The sequence below is a fragment of the Strigops habroptila genome, chromosome 2, assembly GCF_004027225.2.
Source record: "Strigops habroptila isolate Jane chromosome 2, bStrHab1.2.pri, whole genome shotgun sequence".
Lineage (NCBI taxonomy): Eukaryota > Metazoa > Chordata > Aves > Psittaciformes > Psittacidae > Strigops > Strigops habroptila.
The window spans coordinates 94316820-94332084 of record NC_044278.2 but is presented as its reverse complement, the minus strand read 5'-3'; the positions used below and the strand labels follow the sequence as shown (position 1 = coordinate 94332084).

Below are 15265 nucleotides of genomic sequence, written 5' to 3'. Positions count from 1 at the left end.
GCACTGCAAATTGTACTGATTTTATGTATGGTTTGGTTAACCAGAATTTCAATTTTAGAAGACCCCCTCCACAGTCCCAAAAGACATTCTATTATAGGACATAATGTAAACCACAGAACACAAAAGACTCAGAAATCTGCAGAAAAAGAAAAATGCCTCAAGTTCAAAACCCTCAGAATAAAATGGATGTACTACCTGTTCAAGTCATAAGCTGCTGATATCAACCATCATAATGTTAAGAAGATATCAAAATTAAAAGAAATTAAACTGCTCACTCTGGCAATACCCTTGTACTGAAATTCAATACAGTAACCTGTGTTTTATGGAACCAGTGTCTTCAATATATTTTAGACGCTATTATCTTATTATTGTAGAGGACATTCCGAAGGGAGTAGTCTTCAAATGGTTGACTACTGAAAATCAGATGACGAAATGAGAAGAAAGAGGAAAGGAAATATAGAGCATATACATAATATAGTTATTGCCTAATTATAATATTTTATAATAATAAAATTGTTACAAACTTGCCTTAATGTAACTCATAAATTCAGTAGTAAGAGTATCTGATTCATCAAACTGGTCTTCTATTTCTCTTGACTTATCATTGACAATCAAGTGAGAAGATACTTGATGGAATTCCACTAACAACGATAAAAAAAGATAGAACGATATCTGGTTCAGCTCAGCATTTATTACTCAACATAATTTAAGTGTACTGAATAACAGAACTCAAAACCAAACAAAGTTTAAATTCAAAGCATATTAAAAACTTCAAACAAGTTAATATCTTTGCATTTTACCAAATGATGTTAATTCATTTCAAACTTGTAATAAATCAATACCCTGGGATCATACAGTGATAGATCAGAAGCACCACAACAGGCATTGATGGAGTCAGTTCTGAACTACAGCAAGTGTGTCTCACCAGTACTGGTACAATGACACAGCTGGACAGCTGCAGAGTGTTATAATACATTCAGATGTGTCAGTCAGTGCCTTGCAGTTTAATGCAACTTCAGAGTTGCAATGCTGTAATGAACATTCAAACTCTTAGCAGAACTCAAAATGATTCAGAGCCTTCAGAGCCAATACCATACTCCTATTTCCAGGAGTATGAGGCAGTAGCAACTTTCTCCTCTGTTTGAAGTAGTCTGATCTTAAAAACCTACCCTCTCCAGTTTGCTAATAAACACTGTAGGATGTAATATTCTTACTATCTCACTTTGTATTCTACTAAATTCTTAAGAAAATCTCAACTGAAGTTCATTTAACTAGTAAGTAACACTTGGGAAAGGCTAATTTCCTATTTGTGTGGTTTCCATATGCAACTCACTGACTTCATTCTGACACTTATCATTAGTATGTGCAGAGCTTGGAGAAACATTGTTTACCAGTATGCAGATAAAATAAGAAAAATAAGTTACTTACTTAATTAATAGGAAAATAAGTTACTTGATTAAAATTTTGATAAAATTACACCTTCTCTCAAAGTCTGAAGATTTACTTGTTTCCAGAGGTAATGCTGACTTTGATTAATAAGGCTTTATATATGCATTAAGTCCAACTACAGAAATTGACTCTGCTTTAGTACCTTGCTAATTCAGAACCTGAGTTAGCATTTGATAAATTATTACACATTGGTATTACTGTTTGGGAAGCATGGTTTAAACCAACTCTCACTTTTCTTCCCCCAGTCAGAACCAGAACTTAAATCCTGAGACAAGGTGTAATATGTTCATTGGAATTACTATGGAAAATTACTAAGGACCTTGATTCAGTATCGTTAAAAATGTTTTAAGTAGCACGCTTTTTTTTTCTTTTTTACATGACTGTATATACATGCTCAAATCCTTTTGGGTAGGCAGGCATTTATTATAAAAAATTAAAATGCATAGGGTAGCAAAAATACCTGTTGGTCAACTAGAATATCAGCAAGAAAAGTCAATTTAATATGGCATTTATCCAGTGCAAAATTAAACACTGAAATTTCCAAAGGAAAATAGCAGGGAATAAAACAGATCTAATTTAAAGATAATGTTTGTAGACTCCTGAAAGATTGATGCTAATTGGGCTGTGATTTTTGCAACTGAATTTACAGTCTTATACATGGAATTATCAACAGAATTTCTCTGTATTTATTTTTTACTTTTTTTACATTCCAACCTTTTCTTGAGTTAGCATGGTGACTTGAATCTTCCTTTACAACATGATCTTCTTCCACAATGTCCGACATTGGCACATTAAAGCTGATAGTGTCTTCATCAGATGGCTAAGAAGAAATAAGAGAAACACTGATTTCTGCTCAAACCAAAAAGGATAAAAATATACATATTAAGAAGAGTGCTCACTAAAAGAGTGGCAAACTAATATGGGAAAGGATACCAGAGCACCTAACATGACAAAATCCTACTGTAGTAAGCTGTAGTCTTGCCGAATATATCCTCACAAGAGGCTTGCAAAGCAGAGCAATTCATCTAACCTCATTTCCTATCTTCCTCACAGCACTAGTTCTCTCCTTGCAGTGATATGGCTACACTGTGCTGCTCTCTGTGTGTTTTCCTGGAACATCTGAAAATAGAGACTTCTTCTAGACACCAAAGTCTGCAGACAAACTGAGCCTCGTATCACAGCCCTTTTTTTCTTTCCCTCCAAGACTCTTCTCCGCTTTGCCATGCGGCTTGTTAATTTAATGCCAAAAGCAAGCAAGATTAAGTCTGTAGGCTAGCTTCTAGCAGAATTATGCCATTCTTCCTACCTTTATATGTTCACATTCCACATAGAAAATATTTTTTTATACCATGAAGTTAAGGTTCGTAATAAAGGACAGAGCAAATCTGCTTTGCTCTTAAAAAACTGTACCCAGATACATGTGGTTATTCCTACTTGCCATGACTACCCTGGACTTTACACATTTTGTAGATGTGGACCACCATAAATTTCCTCTCCATGCACAAATTGCATATTATTAACTTTATGAATTCACTGGCTGTATTCTGTTTAAAGAGAAAAAATTCAAAAGGATGTTCAGGTATTTGATAAATCCTTCTCAAAATGGTGAAGCTTAATAATGAAGTAAACTAACACTGCATAATAACTGTTCCTATTTGTCAATTTTAACATAATTTTTAAAATCAATTTTATTTTAAAATTAAATAAATTAGTATCTCAAGCAAAAAAAATAAACGAACCACACTCCAAGTATTCTAAGCACAAAAGTCAGTAGTTCTTTTAGACCCGAAATAATGACAATCCAGCAGCTTAAAAAACAGGTACGGGGGAGAGTGGAGAGAGAGACATTCACTGTATAAATTCACTCAGACAACCAAGCTTATAGTGAAGATCCTTCTCTTTCAGGCTGTATCTCATGTGACATTTAAGCACTAAATTTGGTTATTCTAGATCAAAGGGTCATGTTTTGTTAATTTTGCAACTATCATTAGAAAATAGTACACTAAAATGTTCTTACACACATTATTACCAGTTCTGAATAATAAAGCAGGCAAGTTTTCCTTTTCTCAGCAGAGTAACACATACAGCTTTTCAGAAAATATTTTGGAGTGCTGGTGTAAAAAAAGCCACTATGGAAATATGGAAACAGAAAATCATTCTTTCAACAGGCTATGTCTCACTTACAGGGCCTACAGAATACTGAAATTGATTTTCCAGGTGTTTCCTGCCAGTAGACTATGAAATAGAAACTATCCAAAGCAGCCTACAATAATACAAAACTATTGCTCTTTCCTAGGTGAAATACTGTATCTCACATCCTTCCTTCACAGTTTAATTTTTTCAGCTAGCAACAGAAGGAAACAGACGTACAAGAATCAAAAATACTTAACATTATTCCTACAATGAATTCAGATGATGCCTTTTCAAAGAATCTTCATATAAATTCTTACTGGTTCCAATGTGTCACTCTCATGGATAATAAAGCAGGGACACCATCTGGATTTTAACAAGTACTCTCTTGTTTTAAGGAATTTTAAGGAAAAAACAAGGCCAAAGGGAAGTGGAAAATGGATCAAAATGCTACACTCTATCTAAAAATAAGGTACACTACCTTAAAGCAGAATTTGCCTTCAAGTTGCCATGATCAATTTTACAGCAATACTACAAGATACCTTTGACTTGAAATGCCCAAGATGACTATAGCTCTGAAGAATTGACCCTGTAATGACCCTACCAACAAGCCAGACAGGAACACATAAATTGTTCATTTCTTCAAGTACTACCTCCTATGTGTATGGACCCAAGCTAATCAGCAAGCTTCCTAAAAAATACAGTAACATTCAAACAAGTGAGTCACCTAAGTTCCTGTTTTTAAGCTACATGAATGTAAACTGACATTGTATTTTCTGCAAAAGAGCCAAAACTCAACAGCCACTATCCTTCAGACTAAACTATAATTTCATAGAATCAAGAGAACGGCTTGGGTTGGAAGGGACCTTAAAGTTCATCCAGTTCCAATCCCCCTGCCATGGGCAGGGACACCTTCCACTAGACCAGGTTGCTCAAAGCCCTGTCCAACCTGGCCCTGAATGCTGCCAGGGATGGGACATCCACAACTTCTCGGGGCAACCAGAGTTCAGTGTCCTCACAGTAGAGAGCTTCCTAATATCTAATCTAAATCTCTTCTCTTTCAGTTTAAAACCATTCCCCCTTGCCCTATCCCTACGTGCCCTTGCAAAAAGTCCCTCTCCAGGCTTCTTGTAGCCTCCTTTAGGCACTGGAAGCTGCTCTAAGGTATCCCCAGAGCTTCTCTTCTCCAGGCTGAACAAGCCCAACTCCCTCAGGCTGTCTTCATAGGAGAGGTGCTACAGCCCTCTGAGCATCTTTGTGGCCCTCCTCTGCCCAATGTCTTTATAAAAAAAAAAGGTCTAAAAACATATTTTAATGATTACTTCATGTCTGATAATTTAATGTTTATCTAATGTTTATCTAATGTTTAGAATGTAGACTTCTGACTGTAATTACCAATGTACGTGAATTAACAAAACATTTCTTGCACAATTCTCATGTGTAACACGGGTATTAAAAGTCACATCAGAAGAAAGAGTGGTGAATTTACTACTAAATACATTTAAGATTACTGATCTCAGCAGCTATTTTCTCCTTAATAGTAGAGCAGTAGTCAGGCAGGATGGAATAAGTAAATAGTTGTCATATAAAAAAGTCTTTGTGCTAGTAAAAATGTACTGGTTCACTGTTGGTTGTCTTTAAAGCATTTTTTGCAGCATTCCGACTGCTACATTTTGATTACAGGAAAGATGATCTATTTTCTAAAAGTGTTATTTATAGCTAAAGAGGAAATTCTGGAATAACAGTTTCATTAACAAGCTAACTCAGCTTCAGGAAGTGTAAGAATGGCAAAACACTTCAGAAGTGTCTCTGAATGGACTGCATACTCTTACAATTAGAAGGAAAGCATCAGACGTCTGCCTAGAAATCAGTCATTCTACTTCATTTCCATCTAGCAAGAAACTTGCCCAAATACTTGGAAATTCCTGTGGATTTTTTTCTTTTGTTTCTTTAAGTGCTTTTATATTTGAAAGACCAATCAATGCATAAGTGGATTCATTTTCAATTTGCTTTTTGTTAACTACAAATTCAGTCCCTAAGCTTGATTCTTTATACATTTGTTCCAAAAGCCACAGAAACCGTTTTCCTCAAAGGAGGAGAGAAACACCAAAGAATCAGTGTAAAGTTATTTTAAGTAACAAGAAGCTTATTCTTTTATGAAGTTTCTACACTACAGCAAACCACCATAATCACACCACAGAACATACCAGGACTGGGCATGCTAAATTCCTGTTAATTCGCAACAGGAAAAAGTCATCAAAGAGAAAACACGTGAGAAGCAGCCAGGCGGGTAACCTCTACTACATTTACTTTGTTGGAAACACCAGATGTGGATTCTGGTTTGGTCCTCATTCTCTAGATGATGTAAATTGACTAAAAACTGTCGTGAATTTTCTCTGTTGGTATGTTGTTCACCATTTTAAAGCAAGTATCTCACTGCCCTCTCCAGAAAGCATACAGACACACACACACAAAAATATCCTAGTCTCCTTTTATCTTTGCTTTATCCATTTCTTTGCAAGAAATTCATGCCAAGGATGTGGTTGCAACAGTTTTGATGGCCAAAAATTTATTCACATTGTTACCCAACTTAAAATATAGCCAAAATATGGGTGCTGGAAGGGCAGCTGGACATAAAATTCATGTAACTTACCTCTGTTGCTGACAAACGTTTATCACCATTATCACTACCAACACCTGAATCTGAGTCCTTTTTACTTGGATAGATGTCATCGATGCTAGAGGTGAACAAAAATAAATAGATTAAAATCAATAAAAAGTTATTGTAGCATTTACTATTAGAATTCTGTCCTGGTTTCATTTAAAACAAAGCAAAATTCTAACCAGTCTTAACAGGAAAGGGTGAAGTAGCCTAGTATGGTTAAAAACTACAAATTTGAAGTCTGGTGACAGCAAAACAGATCAAATGGAATGGCAGGTTAGCCTAAGGATTAGTGAAAACCACAGAAACCTGCTATAAAGCTTGCTTTTGACTATACACTAGGTAAAAATGCTTAGTTACTACCTAAGTAGCTCAAGAGTCCAACTGAAGTCATTTAGCCATGGGATAAGCAACTGAACTAGTTGAACTCAATTTGTAGTCAACTAATATAATTGTAACCACTAATGCATTAAAAAATGAACTGATACCTCCCTGTGGCTTGAAGTAATTATTAACACAGAAACATCCTTTTAGTGCTTTAAAATAGAGTTTGAAATTTAGGTTTTTAGAAAATTACACTAATAATGGCAGCTGCTCTCTCTTCTGGTTTCATTACCTAATATGACCTCTACTCATTTTAAAGTACACTAGTAGATTAAATACTCTCATTAACTAACTTTATATTTTTAAATATGCTTTATTATCCCCTCATGTGCAATCCTGAAAGCTGTAGTCAATTCAGATTGATGCAGCAATTTAAACAAAGAACTTTATCAGCCTTCATATAAATAAGGTATCTGATTAATCCTAATCTTATATTATCTCTTATCAGTAACTGCCAAGCATTTTTTTGTAGAAACTGCCTATGGAAATCCTAACTATGCTATGTTTTTTCTTCAGATGTGTGAAGTTATTCTCTAAAATAAAAGATTTGGTAATTATTACGTGATAGAGCATTAGGTGGTTAGTTACCAAATGGTACATACCCCCTTACCCTAACTTGTATGATCATGTATGAAAAAAATGTCATACAGGACATGATATTCCTGTCAATTTTCTTGTATACTAAAAGAACAAAACAGAAAACCCACTGGTGTTTCTCAAATGGAAAAACTTACTCTTCAACCTGGATTCTTCCCAACTTTGGTATTTATCTGATAGAACTTCACAGAGGTGCCTCCAAACATACATGAAGGAAAACAATTTACTTGAAATCTGATCTAGATGACTGAAAGGGAGATTCCATAACAGTTCTTTTTTCTATCTTTTTTTCCCCAGGGTGTTAGCAGCAACATATCTATTTCTATTTACATCAACACTTTGTTTTCTCTCAAAAAAATATGGCATGATCATTCTTTCTCTGATGGGTTATATCAGACTTCCCATGTTAGCAAAGACAGAGCTGGCTAAAAGCTGTTTTCCAATTAGCTATGGAGATTCTCATAGAAAGGAGTTCCTTCGAATCTAGTTCCTGTCCTTAAATCACAATACAAGATGACATTTTCTAGATATTTGATGCAGGACATTAAAGATTTTGTCTTTCATTTTGCTAGCAAATTATCACATTTCACTTTAAAAGGGTCTCAACATTCATGCAGTTCTCTTTGCTGGATAGATTAGCCTCTGGATGAATAAAAATGCTTGAAACAACTGTGTGTCATATAAATCACAAAACAACACAGGAAATCAAAACTTAATGTGTTAATAGATTTACAAGAAATTTCCAACACCTAATGATACTAACACCTGAATTACTTTGAATATATTCCAGTAGACGATGAGTAAGAGGTTAGATTTAAACTAAGGTTCACTTCTAAGCAATTTCCTAATGTGCTGCTAACTTTAATCAGAACCGATTATTAAAAATATTCTGTTATAAACTCTTATAGGTAAAAGGATAAATAGAATAAACAGAATAAACTATATTAAAGCAAAACAAATCTCTGTTCAAAAAAGTGCATTCTAAATAGCACCTAAACAAACAATACATAAAAGTATGTATTTCACTTATAAGTGTTACATGAAAAAAAACCTAAGTGAGTTTTTCATACATACCTCTCTTCCACGGGTTGTGGCAAATGCTGTTGTTCTATGGCATTAAGATACAGTGAGTCTGCTGTTTTAATCTGACAGGCCTGTACAGTCAGATATTTGAATATATGCACCTTACCCTTTGTACAAATCTGTCAGACAAGAAACAAAACCAAAACAACATAAATTTATAACTAGAATGAAAGCAAGCATTTATTCCAAATGTCACTTAGTGTAAAAGTCCCTGAAAACCAACTCATATCCTCATAATAGATATCATGTAAAGGAAAATGGATATTTTTCTTTTTTTTTAAATTACTAAGAACTACTTCAATTACCCAATCAATTATTTGTGCATACTAATATAAATGCTCTCAGAGAGTAAGACAAAAAACAAGAAAATCATATATTTACTTAAAAAAATCCAATTGAGCTTTACACTCAAAAAGAATTATGATAAGATGTATCATATGGCTACTACTAACTGTAAATTGAATAATTATTTTCCAAAATTAGTCAATAATGACATTTATCATGTTCTTTCTACTTAGTGACATTGTTTTCACTAGCATCCAAGCATCTTCATGATGCATTTCACCTCCATTTTTAAATTATTTTTCCTGTAGCTGCACCCAATATTAAGGCACAAATTAAATTATAGATATTACTTACTTGTGCTGGTGGAGACTGCAAAGGATTATTCTCAAGCAGTAATACTTGTAACTGCACCATCTTTCTAAAGCATATTGGAATCACAAGCACTTTATTGCAGGAAAAGTCAAACTTTACTAAGGGAAGCTGTACAAGTTCTGAAAGTAACAAAAAAAAAAAGGGAGAGAAGGTGTAATATCTGTATTTATTATCTTATTTTTGCCATAAAATAATAAAATATTTCTGACGAAACCTTCTTTTGCATTCACAAAAGATACAAATGCAGGCAGACATCATTTATACTAGGAATTGGAAGAATGTTACTGTTATACAAACGATGATAAATTTTAAAATAAATACTTTCAAATACATTTTTTTCCTGAAACTCAGCTGACAGTTCTTACCCTGCATTCACAGGTAAGTACTTGTGCAACTTAAAAGATGCCTGGAATCATAAAGATAACTCATTTAAAAACCCTTACACACTGTTATTTGGTGAGTACCACTGAATGTTACATTCTGTAAACTCAAATGGAATAAATTTGATCACAAAGTAATTACTTTTTAGTCATATTTACTAACATGATTAAAAAATACTTTCAAAATGCTAATAAAAAGAGCTACCATAAAGATATTAGGAATTTTCATTTGTTTGTTTTTACCTTGGGGTAAAACTTCGAGGTAATTTCTTCTGACATTTAGTTCTTTTAAAGATTTCAGCTGGCCTATCTGTTGTGGCAAAGCTGTGATTTCATTACAGCTGACATCCTACAGCAAAACAGTAATAATAGAAATAATGAGCTTTTGGCTCCTAAGTGTTAAATAATACAGATGTGAAATTGTAGCTAATCTGCTATTATTGTTCTAGCATTTTATTAACGTGAAAACATGCAACCATCTATGTTGTGTCTTCACAATACAAAACTAGGTACATGAGAAAATGGTTACACATTACTTAAAACCCAGAGTGAATTCTTATTTGGAGAATAAGTTTCATTTGAAAATTAATTTAACTTCTACCAAAACTTTCAACACCATGTGCTTAAGATGGTCTACCTTTTTATTCTTAACTTTTATTCATATGAACAACTCAGTACCATGATTATATAACCAAATATGTTTGGATAAAATATAAAACTGGTAATGTGTGGATCTGATTTTTAAAAAAGGTTCTTCTTCTGGAGGGAATATTTAAACAAAATAAAAGATAAAATGGCAATATCATTCTGTAATTATGCTCAGGAAATGCATCTATTTGACTGTCACATCATATAGTAGGTCATAAAAAAATTGGACAGGTCTTGCTTACGATTATATAGATATTCAACATATTATTATAAAAGGTGCTTCTTAACTGCCTAGACAGATTCCAAGTAGGTCTGATTTTGATGACTAAATACAACTGGTTTAATAATCTGGATGAAATTGGAACATATCCTCATTTCAGCATTCCTAAAGGAGCAACTGCTATAGAATTGAGTTGAAAGTATAGAGTCTGGCTATAGTGAGCATAATTTCAAGCAAAAAGTTTATATATGGTAGTATTATTGTGATATTACACTTTAACACATTTGGTAGAAAGAAACTGCTAATAATGTGTACTAAAGATCAACTTCTTGAATAAAGTCAGTCTAAAATAAGACAGTTTGCAGATAGTAGCTATAATTTTTGCTGCCCAATGTGAAACTCAATGTGAAATCAAAAGGACATTGAAATCTCTGCTTACATCCCAGGCAATCTGCAAATTTGAGTAATATCCCAATTATGCTTCCATTTCTGCACTGAAAAAAAGAGAACAGTATTTCATAGCATAAGAGTAAGTGGGATATGCAGAATTTTCCTGAATTGCCCATGGAATACTTATAGGACATTCACTCCTACTCTCTTGATTCTTTCAAATGGATTTCTACAGTCCCTGGAAGCTCTTGGACTACAAACTTTCTAAAAGTCAGATTTCCAAGTCACCTCTTTCAAGATGGTTGCTTCAATGTTGAAAAATTTAATGTAAAAAGCATTAACACTCTATCTTCAAGCTGAAAATCTAGTTAACAGAACAATGATAGAATCTTACTGCTGCCAAAGCTTCCTTCCTTTGTCAAAACAGAGTCGGGAAATTATTTTAGCTTTTAGACAAGGAAATTAAAAATCCCAGTTAACGAGTGTATCTTTTGCCCAAGTTGCTATAAAGTACGGTTAATTGCAGTGTTCCCAGATAATTTATTTTTAAAGTTTCACTGTCCCATTTTTAATTTACAGACTTTAAACAACTTCATAATTAGATACTCAATTTTTAGAGCACATAATTTAAATTTAAAGTCACCTTGTGGCAGAGAAACTCTAGACCAAGTGCACTTATGCACACACACCAGAACAAGTCAGAGAAAGAGAATTTTAAAGGAAGTGGAAAAAGCCTGGCAGTGTGTAGCCTCAAAACCAAAGTCAACTTACAGCCTTTCAAAACATCCTCAGTACAACTGATCTGTTATGACAGCATGTCAGTATTCACAAGATCTCTAGAGACAGTAGAATTATTTACCCTTCTAAACACTGCAGTCCACATTTTTTTCTATTAGTTTGAATAGCCATGAAAAACAAAGACCCGTAACATTATTTCTAGTTATACGTCTGCTCTTGACCATTATTAGACTTCATGAGTGTCTACGTGACACAGACAATGTTTATCTTTCCCATTACTTTGGCAGTAATGGAAGCAATACTATCAAGTCAAATGTCTAATGGTTTTCAAGATAATAATTTCTTAAAGGAACTATGCAGCCAGGAGTTTGGATCTTCACTTCATGGACATCTGCAACCAACTGAAGTGCAAACACCTATTCAGGTTCTAAAGGGCTAGTGTTTGCTGAAGGTCAGACTTCTTGGATTAATTCTACTTTGTCCTCATCAGTTTTGCCATCTCCTGCCATGATAATATAATTTCTCAGGATTAGAGAAATGTAAGGAGTATTTCAGTTTAACATTTCTGTGGAAAATGGTGTAAAACCAAATTAAAATCATCAACATTTTTCTTTTGTTTATGGTGAAGTTCAAATGGTCTTAACCAATGAAAGTCAGCATAATATAAAAACAACAAATATGGTAATCTGGTTGCATATTAATGTTTTTATTAACACACAGAGGAATATCCAAACTATTCATGTTGAGGTAAGCTTCCTCCTTACATCCATTTTTAAATTTGGGGTTCCTGACTGAGCTGTTATGCCTGAAAATCACGTGGATTCTGGCAGAGCTTGTCACATACAAGCTATACTGAACAGTAAAAAGAAGCTACATGGTGCATGAGCACATGGATCCTTTTAGGCAACAGAAGGCAGAAGGTCCCACTTGGTCAGGGTGTTGGCCCAGGTTAGATGAATAAGGTGAAGGACATAAATCCCAGCTGAGAGATTTAAAGGCTTCCAACATGAGACAGGAGTATCCCAGAGATGGAGAAGGTTGCTACCTAAAAAAGGCAGAAGTGCAATACTGTCTGACAGGAGGGAGAACAGAATTTTACTGTACATCTGATAATTTGGGGTACAATTACTGAGCCATCTCTGCCCAATTACTTTGATGGAAAGTAAATTTCAGATTATCTTCACACCTGATTTGCACTCATCCTCCTAGCTGACAGTAGAAGTATGATTGAATTATGTAGCTGCAAATAAAAGTTTCCCAACCAAATTTTGCAAATAATTGTAATACATCTGCAGGGAGAATAATGTATATGCTATTTTGATGCTTGTAAGATAGCTGACAGATCTATATAACCCAGAACCCTAAGATCTAAAAGAATTTGTTTCAAAAAGTTAAATAAAAACAAAAAATAAAATCCATTTGCTATATACACAGACTTTACTGCATGCAGCTCGTGAAACACTTTGGGAACCTGAGGGTGCTTGGCAAAGTCCTGGTGATAGAAGAATTGCCTGCAGCAAGGTGGCATCTGTTACCTTTCAGGATCAATCCCCTGGGCCAGCCCAGCACCAGCACTGCATATGTACCAAAACAGCAGCATGACCTGCCAGAAGGCTGGGTGACAGTCCTACTTGGAGGCCACGTGCTATTCATGCTGGCATTGCTCTCACACAGCTGAATGTTTTGTGGAACAACTGCAAGATGACTTAATCTTTTTTTTTTTCTTTTTTTTATTTTTACTCATTTTAGAACAATGATCACCTTATTATCTAAACTGCATTGTATCATATATGCCAATACGGATCCTGCCTCTCAATCCTACCACTACTCGCTTCTTCCAACACATCACAGTTTAGTCATTTCCAGCTAAATAATGCAACTTATTTCACTGGAAATGTAGCAAACATTCATGGTGGCATCACACTAAGTAATCAGGTCATCTGAACAGAACCATACCCGATTTAACAAAACCTTGTTATTCACTTCCCTCCCATCCTCTTCTAATCACAAAGAACTAGCATCAGACCTCCTTCAGTTTTCATAAATGTTCCAGGCTGCCAAAGAGAAATGTTGCTATAACCTCTCATTTGAAACATTTTTAGAGCAGGAATTGTTGTTTTTCTCATGACAAAGAGTAACACTGAAATTATAGCGTAACTGGAAAGCGATATGAAAATCCAGTATTCCAGGAGTTAAACATGTGATTTGTTTAAAAAAACCAAAATAAATTCTACCTCATTTGAACATAATCTACATTGATTTTCAAGCTTTTAGCTTTTAACTTTTCCAAATTCTAAGATAAGGACAAACGCTACTATTAAACTGTGTACAAACTCTTTCTAACAAATGAAACACTTTCAGCAACTACAACGCAGCTCACCTTACTGGGAGGATTCAAACTTGAAATTGGAGGGGAAATTAGATATGAAAGCACTTCAGCAGCTCTTTACCGAAAATATTATTACAGACCTCAGTTAATACAAATTAAAGGGGTTATTTTCACCAGACAGAATTCAGGCCAAGTCTTTCAATTATTTCACATGAGCTCTCCCCAAGGTGGGCAGCATTTAAATTAGAAGCAATCAAGTTCTAAAAGGTTCCAATTGTTGTTATCTATTCAGTCATCCTATCCCCTAAATTAGGATGTGTTTAATACTGTTGACTTTATTATACATAGACTTGGAACCATAATCTTTTATTGCATCTATCTTAAGCACAACAGAACCAATGCTACAGCCTAATACTTTTTTTGAAGGTTAAGTAAATGAAAACCATTTCAATAATCCAACTAAACTCACTGCACACACACACAACTTAGAATATTTGATAAGATCAATTAATAATGCTTACTACACAAACCAAACTTGGTAGTCTTTAGCTCAGGTATAAACCAGAAAGGAAAAAGTAACTACCTGCCCCCATCCTCATCAACAGCCAGATCAGTTGTAATAAATAACAGAGGCCTCATACCACAGGAAGCTGTGTACTAGAAGAATACTAGAAGGAAAACAGCCCCACAGTTGCTACTTCATATATGAAGAACCAGTAGCAGGACTGGGGCCTAAAGAAAGGTCAGCTCAATTTCTGGAACATAATTTAGTAGAGAGACTACTGTTGTATAAATAACAACATGATAATCAGGCACTTTCAGATACCGGAAAGATCGGCAAGATAAATGCTGTCAATGGAGACATCAGCAGTTGGTAGAAAGTTCAGACATAATTGTTTTACTATGCATAAATTAGCAGTGTCACAATGTAGTTTATTTGTCAATTTGTATCTTAAGAGGTCCAGGTGAACAGAAATAAACAGGAGATGTAGCACACATGCCATAGAGAATTCAGTCTCAGCCTACAATATACAAAAGATGAAGATAAAGCGAGAGAAAGGGAAGCACTCTCTTACATACATATTTCACGCACAAATTTCACAAAAACACGTGCAGTTAAATTAATTTTAAGCTAAGGTACCAAGCATTTTTTGCCTTTTCTGATTCTCATTTACCACACAATGTTTTGTAGATAACTTACTGCTTGCAGAAACAGTAGTCATGTGGATAGCTTTAAATACAAAACAAACATAATAATTTTGTAGATCTGTTTAGATAGGTAATGCAGGAAAGGAAGGCTGCACAACAGAAGTAGTGTAATAAAGTGAAAATAGACTGATAAGACCAGTATCAGTAGTGGAATGCAACGTGGTAAGCAGATATTAATAACAGAGAGAAAGGAAGCAGAAGAGGGTACTACAGAGGCTGATACAGCTTTACAGAGCTTTGTGCCAATACTATTAACTTGATATAGCAAAACAGGGAGCCAATGGTAAAGGTAATGAACTTAGAAGGTGAGTTTTGAATGAACCAAGGGCAGTGATGTTGTTCAGAAGGGTCCTGAGGAACATAAAGGAAACTATTATCGTGTTACCAAC

General features: G+C 34.6%; 1 protein-coding gene across 11 annotated transcripts in view; it reads right to left on the bottom strand.

The window, feature by feature from the left end:
* Positions 1 to 15265, bottom strand: part of LRCH1 (leucine rich repeats and calponin homology domain containing 1) — a 120819-nt gene that overhangs the window by 42958 nt on the left and 62596 nt on the right. For all 11 annotated transcript variants that reach the window (XR_003990295.1, XR_003990296.1, XR_003990299.1 and 8 more), the window contains exons 4-9: positions 9586 to 9691; positions 8945 to 9081; positions 8297 to 8424; positions 6233 to 6317; positions 2164 to 2269; positions 529 to 641 (exon numbers count right to left, since the gene is read on the bottom strand). Coding sequence is in view for 4 of the 11 variants with exons in the window: in XM_030477696.1 (XP_030333556.1) it covers positions 529 to 641; positions 2164 to 2269; positions 6233 to 6317; positions 8297 to 8424; positions 8945 to 9081; positions 9586 to 9691 (675 nt within the window). In the remaining 7 variants the exon portion in view is untranslated. The remainder of the gene's footprint in view (positions 1 to 528; positions 642 to 2163; positions 2270 to 6232; positions 6318 to 8296; positions 8425 to 8944; positions 9082 to 9585; positions 9692 to 15265) is intronic.